The sequence below is a fragment of the Python bivittatus genome, unplaced genomic scaffold, assembly GCF_059951505.1.
Source record: "Python bivittatus isolate LINGU-HERP-01145 unplaced genomic scaffold, Pbiv_v1 ctg000020_np1212, whole genome shotgun sequence".
Classification (NCBI taxonomy): domain Eukaryota; kingdom Metazoa; phylum Chordata; class Lepidosauria; order Squamata; family Pythonidae; genus Python; species Python bivittatus.
This window is the reverse complement of record NW_028277030.1, coordinates 66528006-66542749: the sequence shown is the minus strand read 5'-3', so window position 1 is coordinate 66542749 and position 14744 is coordinate 66528006. Positions and strand designations below refer to the sequence as shown.

The following is a 14744-nucleotide window of genomic DNA, read 5'->3' as shown; positions in this document are numbered from 1 at the left end:
CAGTAATCCAGTTGAGACATGATCAAGGTGTGACTGAGTGTTTGAAGACTTTCCTGGTCCAGGAATGGGCGCAATAGATGCATAAAGTGAACTTGCGCAAAGGCCCTCTTGGCCACAGCTGCTACCTTCTCTTCAAGCAGGAGCTGTGAGTCCAAGAGGATCCCCAGATTGTGCACCAGTCTTGCATGGGGAAGTGCAACCTTGTTAAAGACTAACAATGGAGCACCCCTGGAACCAGAGGAGTCACAAGAAGCCACCTGGTCTTATCAGGATTAAGCATTCCTCCCCATCCAGGCCCACATAGCCTCCAGGCACTGTTTCAGGACTTTGACAACATTGCTTGGTCAGCCTGTGATTCTATTATTTCAACAATTAAATAATTCCATTATTTCAACAATTAAATAAGTTAAAAAACAAAGCAGTGCCCTAAAACAATATGCTACTGCTTTTCTCTGTCACTGGCCTTGCAAAATCAATGAAATTAATTACTTTATAACACAAACACAAATTTAGCATATCAATTCATTTAAGTAGCAAAAACAAAATAATGGAAAATATTCTAAGTACATAGTGGTTGTTCAGCCAGGAAAACTGAGTTTTCTGAGAGAGAAACTAATGAGCAAGTGCTGAAGCACTCATCCCCATAGGTTTCCAGACAGCTGCAGAATTTAATTAGAAATCTTTCTTGAAACCCAAGCTTTACAAATAGCTCACAAACATTACATCTGTTGCAAAAGTTATGTCTGCATCTTGATACATATCAAAGGTTGGTGTTCTTTCTTCAATAATTCTATATGTACAATTTTTATTATTAAATGTTTATCCTACATATATTTCCAGCAAGATTTATTATTATTAGCCTATAATAATATATATGGGTTCCCAGCAAGACCTTAGAAAAAACTATTGTTATGACTAGAAATTTGCTAATATACAGTATGTATATAACTCCCAGAGACAGAGAAGTCAGCAAGAAATACAGTACTACACACACAGACTTAACACATTCAGCAACTATCTTGATCATTATCAATCTAACAGGAAAGGTATGATATCAACAATGTGGAACAGTAGAATCAGTATCTGAAGAAACATTTAAAAGCCTAAGTGACTGAAAGGTTATCTTTACTTTTGGGTGTCTGATAAGACCTTAGCAACAGAGAGGACTGGAGTTTAATATAGGAAAAACAAGATTGTGCAGTATAATGGAAGACATATTCCTCCACATTGTTCAGATGCTAAGCAAGTTCTGTATTCTGTATTTCCCAGGCCCAATTATAATCAATTAGTAATGTAGCACAAGATTTATATGTACAGGGTGGATCTTAGGCTGAATCAGAAATGATTCACTTTAGAAGGTGGACAAGTTTAAAACAGGGAGTTAGGTTAAAAAAAAAAATAAGTACGGCAAACAGGCTTACCTTCGATGGGCACTTGGATTCTCTGCAATAGCCAGAGTCTGATTTCAGAGTTCTTATCTAGATGAGATGTCAAAAAAGAAGTATCTGATCCTTCACATGTTTTTTTTTCTGCTGCTACTGAGCCAGCTTCCAGCAAAGACTCATTTCTTACAACAGAGGAGGATTCAAGTCCTGCCTTTTTGACAGCAAGAACTTCAGTGGGTTGGGATTTTGAAGAGCTCAGTGTGAGGTCTATGCCCACAGGCATATTGTTCTTTTCTTCCTTGATTTCATCCTTAGGCAAGTAATCAATAGACTGTGGTTCATCTTTATCATTACCAAGATAAAATTCAATAAGCTTGTCTTTATTCAACTCTTTGTTTGCATCCAAGGTCATCTTTATCTTATTGGTTGGTGAACTTCCACCCTTGTTCATTTCAGGCATCACATCTAGCTTCTCACAGGACTCTAGATCAAGATCATCCTTAGAGACTTTATGCTTTGCCCCAGATGAATCTAACACTGGTTGCTTATAATTGTCTTTGTTACTTGCTTGCAACTGAATCTCCTTTTTTATTTTACAATGATCCCTGTGAAGATCAACCGATCCAGCATCTCTACAACCTATTATACTATCAGTCTGCAATGAAGTCTTGTCTAGCTCAATAAAGCCATCTTCCTCTAGAAGGGAACTGTCTTTGGTTAAGTCCAAAGTTACATTTGCTACAGAACATTCTGCAGTATACGTTTTCAAAGTCATCTGTTCTAAAGACTCAGGAGTAACAGAGTCCTTTGGTGTTTCTACTGATCTGGATGCCACTAGGGAAGGACTTGCAGAAGACTTCAGGACTTCAAAATTTGAAGAGTTCTCTTTGTCTGAGTATTTTATTGGTCTGGAATTCAGAGAAACAAAGCTGTCTATTTTCTGTTGCTTCTTTTCTTTGTTCATGGATTTAAATTTACTGAAAGGATTGATGTCCTTCTCAGAAGCAAGATCTTCCCATTCACCAGGCCTGTACAGAGGACAAAGATCCTTTGGAATGTCGCTGCCAGGACAGATGGTGGGATGTATATGGAGTATTAAAAATGGGGAACAAAATAAAAACAAATGAGAATGCAAAAAACACTTAAATAAACTTAAATATTTAAAATAATTAAATAAAATTCAAATATGACAACTAAGGAGACGTCAACTGAAATGCACCAAAACAACTTGGAAATAACATGAATTAAGCCAATGACTTCCTTCAAAACAAAATGCAAGCCAACTGAAATAAAGTAATTATAAAGTTGGAATAACTTTGGAGAAGGGTATGTTGTGGAAGTGGGGAAATCAATTCATCCTGAGGTAGCTTATAGATACTTCAAAAGAAGAAGGGACAAAAGACAAGAATCTTGAGGAGGAAGGGAAGCAAACAAACTTCATCTCATCAGCTGAATCTTTCACTTAGTTTACAACACTGGAAAAAAATCAGCAGCAGGCGTAAAAGAGCCAAAGTTTTAAGATTATAATAAAATAAATAAAACTAAAGTGTAATTATAGATTTATATTGCAGCCCAACTGACATATGACCCAATCATGAAATCTGAACTGTAGCAACCACTACAGCAAGCATATATAAATATGCTTTTATTAAAAATCTGGAATTTTACATCAGGTTAACTGCCCAATTTTACTAGAATCAAATAATCAAAGCCACCTAAAAAGTAATAATGAAAAAAGCTTCGAGCCAGAGGGAAAACCCATCTGCTTCCCCAACACCCATGCTTCTTGGTAAATGTTCTAAAAAGTGTGAGCATTTTTCTCTAAGTGGAAATAATTATTTGATTACAGCTCTTCCTTGATGTCCCTTCTCTACCTCCAATGCTAGAAGTTAGCCTCTGCAATAGTAAAGCACAAAATTTAAGACGGCTGATATGTCTGCTTGTTTCCCGTTGTCTTATGCTAAAAATTTAGTGGATGAAGCAATTAATGAAGAAACGTTGGTGCTTCTGTTTAAAAAATCTGACACCAAAAAAGATAATTAAAAGAATCATTAAGGGGAAAGGTAAGGGAATAACTAAAATCATCTTTTTATATAATTTTCACATGCTAGAACTAACTAGCCTAAAGAGTACAGATAGGAAGACCCATTCAAAGAGCATGGGGGGTTTTGGTGTGGGTTTTTTTCCCCCCCCAGAATTACAAAACAATATCTTCCTAGCACTGCAGGTCATAAAGTTATCCTGGATTCCTTGTTTCTGCTTATCCGTGTATTGAATGAAGTAATTGCAGGAAGCTACTCCCATTCATAGGAAGTGATTTCAAGATCTGCTTTCTGACAGGAGGATCCATCATACATTTCCTCCTTAGAGCCCTCAACAAAGAACTTGCAGTTTAATTAATACTACAGTATGGATTACTCAAGACACAATGTCATGCAGAAATTAGACCACTAAATCTGTATTCTGTACTATCAGTTTGCTATGTCTGGAATGTCTTTGTCATTTCTTCGTTTCCTGCTATTTTGCAGTTTTAGTTCTCTTTAGAACTCTTAACTGCCCAGTTTTCATGCCCTTTTTGGGAAGTAATAAAGTTCTGACACCTCCTGTTATTTTACCTCCTTTTTTACACAGGTAAAGCACCTTGTAAAACAAGTTTTCATGTTAACAGTTACACCATTAGCAAAACATAAGTAACTTATTAGGAAACAATTATGTCATTCACAAAGCATAAAAACTTGTTTTATAAAGTTCTCTGCCAAAAAATAATATTTGGGACTAGGTTTGCATTGGCATTCTACACTCTTTTCTTGTCAGATGGTGTTTTGCTCCACAATTCTTTAAGGTTCTCCTTTCCCTTGCCAGCTGATTGAACACTGTATCCACCTGATAATGGTCAAACACAATCAACAAAGAAAACACTTCTTACGATGGAAGGGCATCTTTAATCTTCATGTGAGAGATGTCATTGTAGAGGGCAATCGAAACTACCTCCTCCATGGGACACATGAGTCCATACTCTTCACAGCCATTCTCAATGATGACAGGGTCTGACTTGTGAGGGTCAAACATGAACGTGTTGGGAGTGACTAACATGACCCCTCCAACTACTCCCTTGAAAAACAAAATAAAAATAAGTGGACAGTTAGTGCATAAAAGTGTCACAACATGCTGACATAATGTACCCTCTGTGTTTTTTTATACTCCCTTTCCTCTCTAATGGAATTTTGTTTTCTTCCCTATTGCTCAGTATAGAGAAAAAAATCTCGCTGAAATTGAACCAAGATAAAAGATTTTCAAAACACATCTATCTTCAGCAGACAAGGCCAGAGCTATAAAAAGGGATCAAGGTATTTAACTTTCATCCTTGGTTGCAGTGAAAGAGGAGCTACAGCTTGTTAATTAACTAGAGTCAAAAGGGAGATTCACAAGATGGTCCAAAACTTTTTCTGATTTTGGCTGCAAGCCCTGGCTTTAATTGACTTTAGTTCTAAGACCTAGAATTCCCAATAGGAAATCTGAATAGTTCTCAGACAGAGAAGCAATTTAAATGGTTCTATTGTAGAGCTTAACTACAAATAGCACATATACTCGAGGAGAAATACACACATAGAATTAGGTAAAGAGAATATGGTTAGAGGACAGTATGAGAATATAGATGGAACAGATTAAGAGGGAACTGAACACTCTCTTCTCTTCACAGCAGCTTTCAGATCACTTACTTTTCCTTTGCTTACATGCACATACAAATAATGGGTTGAGATAACAAGGATGGTAAATACTTTTAGAAATCTTAATCACCCCAAAGAAAGTATTTGAAGGTTTCTTTCTCAAAACAATTTCAGCCTAGCTATACTTTGTCAACAATTTTACCAAGGAAGCTCAGAATAGACACAGAAGACTTGGAATATAAGTTTTCTATAAAAATTAAACATATGATATCATTTAAATGCTACATCTATGACATAAAGACTTCAATTAATTAATAAGAATCTATTAAAACAGCAACACCGGAGGCCACAGTTCAGCTCCTGATTTCCAAAGGACTGCAAGAGATGGTAAAGTGGTGGCATCACCACAAGAAGAAAGATTTAAATATTTTGGCCCTTTTTTGGGGGGTACTAAGAGTATTAATTATTAGTATTAATTGAGAAAGCCAAAGAATACCAAAAAGAAATCAGTATGTGCTTCATTGATTATAGAAGGGCCTTCCACTGTGTTGATCATGTCAAGCTGTGGAATCTACTTAGAAAAATGGGAATCCCAGAACATTTCATTGTCCTCGTGCCAAACCTACACAGGTCAAGAAGCCACAACATGGATAGGACATGGTGAAACAGACTGGCTCCAGGTTGGCAAAGGAGAGAGACAACATTGTATATACTTCCCTTATTTATTCAACCTGTATGCTGAATATATACTGAGGGAACTGGATTGGAAGAAGATGAGCATGGTTTTAAAACTGGAGGAAGAAACATCAGTAACCTGCACTATGCTAATGACACTACTCTGAGAGCTGAAAATGCAAATGATCTGCAAGCTCTAGTGACGGAAGTCAAGGAGCACAGTGAAAAAATGGGACTGAGATTAAATATAAACAAGACCAAACTAATGACAACAGGTACAACAACCAGTCTTAGAATTGACAATTAAGATACTAAAGTGGTGGAAAGTTTCTGCTTTTTAGGGTCAATTATCAACAGTAAAGGAACCAGCATTTAAGAAATACACCACAGACTAGCACTAGATAAAGTAACCATGAAGGGCTTGGAAAAGATGTTCAGATACCGGGCTGTGCCTATACCTACAAAGGTCAGAATTATGTATCAATGGTTTTCCATGTAACAAACTATGGAAGTAAAAATTGGACTTTGAAGAGGCAGGATAGAAAGAATGTTGACAATTTTGAAATTTGGTATTAGAAAACCCTCCTGAGAATACCATGGACAGCCAAGAAAACAAATAAATGGATCATCGAACAAATCAACGCAGAATTCTCACTCGAGGCACAAATGACCTGGCTAAATTATCCTACTTCAGAGACATTATGTGAAGACCTACCTCTCTGAAGAAGGCTCTAATGCTGGGAAAGGTAGAAAGAAAGAGAAGAAGAGGGTGACCAACAGCAAGGTGGATGAATTCAAGTACAGTGTTGATGGGAGTACCATTGGAAGACCTGAAGAACCAGGTTGGGGACAGATCATCATGGAGAAAATCTAGCTACGTGGTCACCAAGGGTCAACACCAACTTGATAGTGCACAAACAGAATGGCCTTTTACTGTCATCTCCACACTTAAAAACCACTCCAAATAGCTCCAAAATTGCCATTTGGGAGCAAAATATGTTGGGGGTGGGGGTGGGGTGGTAAAAATGAGAATGACAGTAGCATGCCTTCCAGAGGCATCTCTTCTGCCCATGCAATCACACTGAACAGGGTCAACTCTCTCCAGGTCCCATTTACTCTAGAATGCCATCTGATAGGACCTAGAAAACAGGCGTTTTTGTTTCTTGACCCTATGCTTTGGAACATCCCTCCCTCCTGGGATTCAGGAGACCAGCTAAGCCTTTGTTTTTCCATCTCAGTCAAGAGGTTAGGGTTAGAATATGAATTCTGCAGTCCAATCTACCATATCTGAAATGAACTATTCCTTGCTGATAAAATAAGCAGCAAGTGGGTGGGGGGGTTCTTAAATTATTTCAATGAACAATTTTAATGGTGCAATCAAAACAAGATTATCAGTTAGTGCCATTTATATTAGGGACCTATAGCATAGCCTGACTTGGTTACCTTGATAATCTTTTGAACCTTTCTGCAAGACAAATGCATTATTAAGATGCCTGTTTACCTCATTAAAGGTCTGGTCCTCTTTACCATCTGGTGATCATATTTCCAGATTAGTATACCATTTGGTATTCTACTTTGTAATTGGTCTTTCACATAGGAAGCAAATCTGCTGGAAAATAAATTATCCAAATTCTCTACCTTGCCATCTGTGAAGTAACGACAGTTTATTTTTAAAAACTTAAACACCGGTTCATCTTCCTCTGAGGTAGACGACATAACTCTCTGAAGTGGTCGGCAAGCCCTTCTTGCTAAATCAGCATCCTTCAAAAATAAAATTAGACAAAGCAACGGCTTGGATCTTAAGATAGGGTTTCATTCGTGCAGGTGAATGCAATCTTTACTAATCCGTCCCTCTACAAAAATCATGAATGCTCATCACATATTTGATACCATTTCCAAGGCCTGAGAAAATGCTTGAGGAGTAGAGAGTTCTCAGGACTAAGAGGGTTATAAGGAAGCCCCACTCCCTGAACAGAAGCCTGTTCTCTCCATGAAAGGAATATTAGGTCCCAAACCAGTATCCATAATAGTTATTACTGTTATATTATGTATGCTTTCTGAACACAGAACTCATCTTCTGTTTGTTGTGCAACTTGAAAGAGCTTTAGTCATTGCCAGAAACAGACCAACAGCAGGGTATCTATAAACTTATTTTTCTATCAACTTTGCCTGTACATAGAAGGACACCACTGCAGCATGGCAATTTCCCCTCTACTGCTGGATAATGCTGGAAGGCTAAGGCCACAGAGGAACTGCACCTTTTTATAAATTCCAGCATTGCCACTCTTGGGAACTTGCGCAATCCTAGCAGAAAATTATAATGATTACAATGACATCTTCGTTTTTGTACTGACCTTTCAGAAAACTGATGGTAGTGGAAATGGCTACTACACAGGGGAATTAAGAAAGATGGTGGTACAGCTTTAGTTTTCCCTCCCCAGAGATCTCAGCTGTATCAAATCACTGGGTTGAGGAAAGGCATCAATCTCAATACAGCCAGGACTGCTTGGGGAGAAATGTTGTACACATGTGTGTGCATGCCCGGATGTGTACTATATATGCAGGCCCTGACCTGCTATCTTGGCAGAAAATAATGTATGTCCCAGTGTAAAGCAATCCCAATGCCATTGCAATTTTGTTAATGAACTCCACTATTTTTAGGAAATAGTGAAATGGACAGTTTCCAAAGACAGCTTATGTGCTTAATCAATTTTAGTAAAACTATTAAAGCCCCATAAAATTTTTCTGGAGAAACATTTAATTATGCTAAAATAATAATATAACATAAGCTTTCATAGAGTTTACTTTCACAAAAGCTTGTATCATTCATATATGCACATGTGCACACACAAAGAGGCACACTAGCATACATGACACAAACTATAAAAGTTTTATTGAAACATATTCTGACTCTAAAAGTTAACCTCAATTCAAACCTTCTGGAAATCTTACCGGAAGCTTATCATATTCTGCATCTGATGATGAAGGTGAAACAGGAGCACCAGAACTTGAGGAAGTTACTTTTGAAGTACCTGGCACGTACAGTACCTAGGCCAAAAAAAAAAAAAAAAGTGCAACATTAACATGGTAAATATTATGACAACTATTAAGATTAAATATGAATCGTAGGGAGTTATTTTAAAGCGCCATCTACAAATAATTACTGGTTACTGGACTTCATCTTCCTTTTCAGCCACGACCAATCTGGTGTCCTTCAGATGCATTAGACTTCAATTTGTAACTAGAATGGGAATTATGGGAATTGCCATTCAACTCATTTGTAGGACAATGGGATGGGGAAGGTTGTAATAGACAATTTTCACTTCTAACACCATTACAATTTTTTTTTTTTAAAAACTGACTAATGCAATTAATTTGATTTAAATAATTAATCAAGGTACATATATTTAAACCAACAGGAAAGGAATAAAATTCACACTAAAATCTTTTCTATAATTATTTAGAAATAAGTTATGTTCAGGGTTGTTCACTAAAACTTGACCACTGTATAGGATTATCTCCTTGATCTTATTTAATTGGACATAGGATTTCAACACAATACAACACAGTTCAGACTTGATCATAGTTCTACCTATATCAGTACACATAATTTCTAACAACATTCCTTTGTTCAAATACCTCTATTTGATCATTCAAAGTCAAGCCTGAAACATAACATTGAATCTGGATATTTTAGCGATAGAAAGAAAAACAATTCTTTTGATTGTTGCTATAAAATCTGTATTATCTAAATGTTGAAGCATTCTCCAATGATGACTTGCAACAAATTGTTTTAGAAAGAAAAACTATATAATTAGTAAGGAAATATTAAAACCATAAACTGTGTAGTCCTTGGTGCTCTCTGAGCCTGGCTGTTTGCTTGCAGATGTTTCATTACCCAACTAGGTAAAATCATCAATGTTTCATGTGTCTTCTTTACATCCATAGATCCAGAACTAGTGAAAAAATGCATGGCAGAGGTATTATACAACACACCCAACCTAGCCAAATACACTAAAATCGAAATACCCAGAATCATGGACCTCATCAACCTCTGCTACTACTACTACTACTACTTTCAGTTTGATGGACAATATACCAACAAATCAGAGGCAGAAACATGGGATCACCACTCTCAAGATTCATAGCAGAAACTGTAATGAAGTGTCTAGGAATTATAGCACTCCCACAAATATAACCAAAAGTATGGATCCAGTATACAGATGACACCTTTGTCATAATAAAAAAGGAATAACTAGAGAAGATACATGAAACAATCAACAATATCGTCAAAGAAATAAAATTCACAAGGGAAGAAGAAAACAACAACACACTACTCTTCCTGGATATCCTCATCAGCAGAGGAAACAACAGCAAATTAGAAACTCGAGTCTATCAAAAAACAACCCACACTAACCAAGAGCTTCATTACTGAAGTAACAACCCAACCTCCCATAAGAGGAGCTGTGTAAGAACATTATTCAGATGAGTACAAATGCACTATACAACCTAGAACACTAGAAAAAGGAAACAGACCACCTATACAACATCTTCCAATAAAATGGATACCCACACAACCTTATCAAAATGTGCCTGACCCATTACAGCACAACCAACAATGAAAAGGATAACACTGCCATACATCAAAAACATCTCAGAAACAACTAACAACCACACAGCATCACTGTAGCACACAAACCAACTAAAGCCCTCCAAAGCATCTTAAGCAAACCAAAAGGCCCAGTAGCCCAAGAAGAAAAAACAGGAGTCATCTACAACATACAGTGTAAGGACTGTAACAGCCATTATGTAGGACAGACAGGCAGAAGACTAGCAGAGCGCATCCATGAACACCAACTAGCAGTCAGAAGACACAATGAAAACTCCTTAATCTCACAATACACGAACAGATTCAACCATAGTTTCAACTGGGAAACTGAGCATCTTAGACCAAGCTAAATCCGAAAATGCTAGGGAATTCCTGGAAGCTTGACATTCAGACAAATCAGCCATCAATAGACACAAAGAGATAAACCATACTTATACACCATTCAAAAGAGACAATGAAAAAGCTAAGAAGGAAACAAAAAGGCCAGAATACATCCTCTCCAGCAGCCAACCCCCAGATAAGCAGGGATTAACCCCAGACAAACGATCAAGCAGAAAACAATACCCTAATCAAGGAGAAAACTACACCCCCACCAACACTGGCAGGGCAAGCTACTATATATCCAGGGAGCAAACTGCAAACTCACCAGCACTGAAGATGTTACCAAGCTGGGTAATGAAAATCTGCAAGCAAACTAGGAAGCCCAGAGAACCCCAAGGACTCCACGGTTCAACCCCAAGCTACATATATTCTTTTCTATTGAAAAATATAAACTCTTTTTAAACTTGAAAGTCTCAAAGGATTGGATGACCATCTTCACCCTTCCAAGCCACACCATTTTAACTAAGCTTCATTTTTATGTGGAAATAAATGTAGAATAAATTAAGTTTTTATGAGTTAAACTTGTTTATATAACTTGTCAAGCCTTGTAAAGGCTTGTAAAGGAGGCAATTTCTTACTGATTGTGGGTTTTTTTTTTTACCTTGACAAACATCCTCAGATGAATGGCAAACAATAAAAGACCCTAAATGACATGAAAACAATTACTCTGAGCCACATTCAGGTTGATATCCCAAAAGGCAGCTATGTACTGTTAAATGTCTCTTAAACTAAAATATTATCTTGATAAAAGTTAGTTGGCTGTAGTCTCTGATTTGTTTGTTAATTTGTATACTATTCTAGATTGTTATTTTAATTGTGGTTAGATATTTGTTTGTTCATTTAATTTATTTCATTTATATACTGCCAGAATCCAAAGACTCCTAGCAGTTTATAATCCTATTCTGAGAAGTCTGCATTCCTAATTCTACTACCAATCTAATGACTTAAGCAATAGTATGATCCATATCACCTTAGGATAATATCCATTTCTGGTGATGTCACTCCATATTTTAGGAGCAATCGGCTGATCAGTGTCAAACTATTGATTTGTGATGGATATCCCCATTCTAAACTTTTAGGAGGCCTAGTATGGACAGACCACCACTGAGATATCTCAAAATACTGATGGACTCAGCATTCAAGTAGAATCTAGTAGCATAGAAGCTAATTATATTACTCTTATATTAATCCCAGAGAGGAATATTATACTCTTGGCATAATCAGTTTGCGTCCTCTGATAGACAGCTAGTGAGTTGCTAGATATAAAATGCTCCTAGAATATAAAATATCTGGTCCTTGAAAAAATTGCTAGCATAACTGTGTTTAGATTATTAGGGTAAAATTTTATCTGCCCAAAGACGTTGGCATCCGTGTCTTGCTTTCTTACTTGCTCCTGGTCAGGTAAGGTCAGGTCACTTACATATTTGTTTAAAAGTGTTCTCCTGATATCCCACAGTGGCCAACTACAACAATAAATCTAAAAATGACAACTAAAAGTACAGTGGTACCTTGGTTCATGAACTTAATTCGTTCCGCGACTCTGGTCGCGAACCGAATTGGTCGCGACCCGAATCAAATTTTCCCATAAGGTTCAATGTAAATACGGTTAATCCGTTCTGAACCATATGTATTTTTTTTAAAACCACAAAAATATGAAACGAAGTACAGTACAGTACAGCATGAAGAGAGAGAACGCTAACCTTGCTTGAGGCGACTTCTGGCGTGGAGGACAGGAAGGCGGGTGGGGAGGCGGTTATTCTTTGGAGGGAGAGTCCCCCTCCCTACAGGAAGCCATGACCATATGTCACAGCAGGGAAAATGGCCGCGGATCCTGTTCGTCACCCGATGTGGAGTTCGCGAATGGAAGCAAAATTTTGTGAACGGTGCTGGTCGCGAACTAAATTGTTCGTGAACAGAAGCGTTCGTGAACCGAGGTACCACTGTACTATTTTAATCACTAAATATAAATGAACAGCAGAAAACAACAATGCAACCATAATCAAAATATTTAAAGAGACACCATCAAAATAACAAAGTAAAGCCACACAGTAAATATCTTTCTAAAAGGGAAGGCCTTTTCCAACTTCTGAAAGCTCCAAATTATTGATTTGTTGTCAGTGTTCATAACTGATTAACAGTAAGGAAATATTTCCTATAAAACCAATTGTTCCTAAGGTGAGATATATACTATACGTTAAATATAATTTCTGAAAACACCACCTATGTAACCAATCTGTGCATTAACTAGTGAATTCTGCATAAGCACAGATTTTTAGCCTTTACTGGACATATGATAAAAAATGGCCTTGGAACAAAATACTCCAGACTCAGTGAATGATTTAATCTCAATTTTAAAAATATTCACACAAAATATAAAAAAGCCTATAGCTTTCAGTAAGATGAACACGATGAGGAAATTCCCTGCAGTTTAAATCACAAAGAACTGAAACCTGGAAATGGAGATTTCTGGATCTCATTAGTTTCATGATGTGAAACAACCCTTGTTAGATTGTGTTCCAGTGAATTATGAAATTACTTTAAAAAATAATACAGGACTTGTCAGGGAGAGTGAGAGCCACAGGGACATTCTTTCCCTACTACTGCTATTCCTACTACTGTATTCCAAGTTATTGGAGAAATGGCTATATCATATACAGTAGGGTGTTTTCAACTGATGCAGAGTGACAGGAAGGCTCAAATGGAGAGTACTACTTAGCAAACTTGCTAAAACTTGCTTCAGAGCCCCATCACTTTCTCAGGGTAAATAACTGTGTTCGCTGAGATAATTCCTTCAAAACTCCAATGTGGCTTCTCAGTATATATATTCAATGAACTTGGTGTGATCTAGCACTTCCTTCTTTTGGAAACAGCCAAAATGTGTACTTGCAAATAAGATTTCTATTATGAAATTGCCCTGTCTCATTTGCTATGTTATATGTTACCACAAAAAATATATTAAAGCGGGCAAAACAGTAGATGCAGAATCCCTTTTCTTGCTTATGGTGGATGCTATTCATCTGGAAGCATTCTCCATAAATCCAACTGGTTCAGAATAACAGGAATATAAAACTCTTGAGCAATTAGAATATCAAGATCATTACTTCTTTTGCATGGCTACAAGATATAAGAAACAGACAGAATGGCTGGTGTGGGTCTTCTGGGCTGTGTGGCCGTGTTCTGGAAGTTTTGTTTCCTAACGTTTCGCCAGCATCTGTGACCAGCATCTTCAGAGGGCAGGAGCACAGACAGGAGCAGTTCTCTCTGTGCCCACACCAGCCATCATATTCCGGCCCTGAAAGCCTTTGACAATACATTAAACAGACAGGATGTTCAAAATGATGAACGTGAATTTAGTAAGATGTCTACTTTACACTAAGAGATTTTTTTTTAAAAGGCCACGCATGCAAGCATTACTACAATGATTAGAAACAGCATGCATAAAACTGGATGTAGCTTAACCAACATTCACAGATAATGGGAAGCAACAGGACTCTATGGCTATTTGATTAATTTCCTCAGTCATCCAAAAGCAAACAGGAATAAGCTAGGCTGTGTGTATTAACCTGTGTGTTTTAAAATTATATACTAACCCAAGTAGAGGCTAGAAGTACCAGTATTTATCAGAAAAGAACTAGTTACTTACTTGTAGCTGAAACTCTTCAAGTAGTCATCTGTGAATTCACAAATGGGTTATGAGAGTTTACAGAGCCCTCTTTGAATCTTCTAGGGCTTAAACGATGTTTTGGTGGGATCCCTACCTTGTCCATAGCATGCATGACTAAGTGTGGCTCCCCTTAATTCCCAAGACAGACCTTGAGAAGTTCATTAAGCCACTCAGCACTGACCGGGGTAGATCTTTCATAAGATTTTGGTCACTTACCAAATGGTTTTTCGTGTGCCAACTGTAAAAATGTCAGAATCTTGGGGATTCCCAGAAAATGATGGAAAACTCAAATGCTCTTGAGATGAGCATGAGAGGTCCTCTAGCTCCAAAGAGCATACCACAGAGAGGAGGAGTAATGTTGA

The 14744-nt window shown here is 37.3% G+C and overlaps 1 protein-coding gene and 1 long non-coding RNA gene across 4 annotated transcripts in view; one reads left to right on the top strand and one right to left on the bottom strand.

Annotated features, from left to right (window-relative positions):
* The window catches only part of NCOA7 (nuclear receptor coactivator 7), an 83509-nt gene that overhangs the window by 30344 nt on the left and 38421 nt on the right, over positions 1-14744 (bottom strand). For all 3 annotated transcript variants that reach the window (XM_025169481.2, XM_088140406.1, XM_007432728.3), the window contains 4 exons: positions 8681-8776; positions 7367-7489; positions 4312-4496; positions 1422-2446 (listed from right to left, as the gene is read on the bottom strand). In XM_025169481.2, the coding sequence (XP_025025249.1) occupies positions 1422-2446; positions 4312-4496; positions 7367-7489; positions 8681-8776 (1429 nt within the window). The remainder of the gene's footprint in view (positions 1-1421; positions 2447-4311; positions 4497-7366; positions 7490-8680; positions 8777-14744) is intronic.
* Positions 1-14744, top strand: part of LOC148217079 (uncharacterized) — a 73703-nt gene that overhangs the window by 31628 nt on the left and 27331 nt on the right. The gene's annotated exons all lie outside the window — the stretch shown is intronic.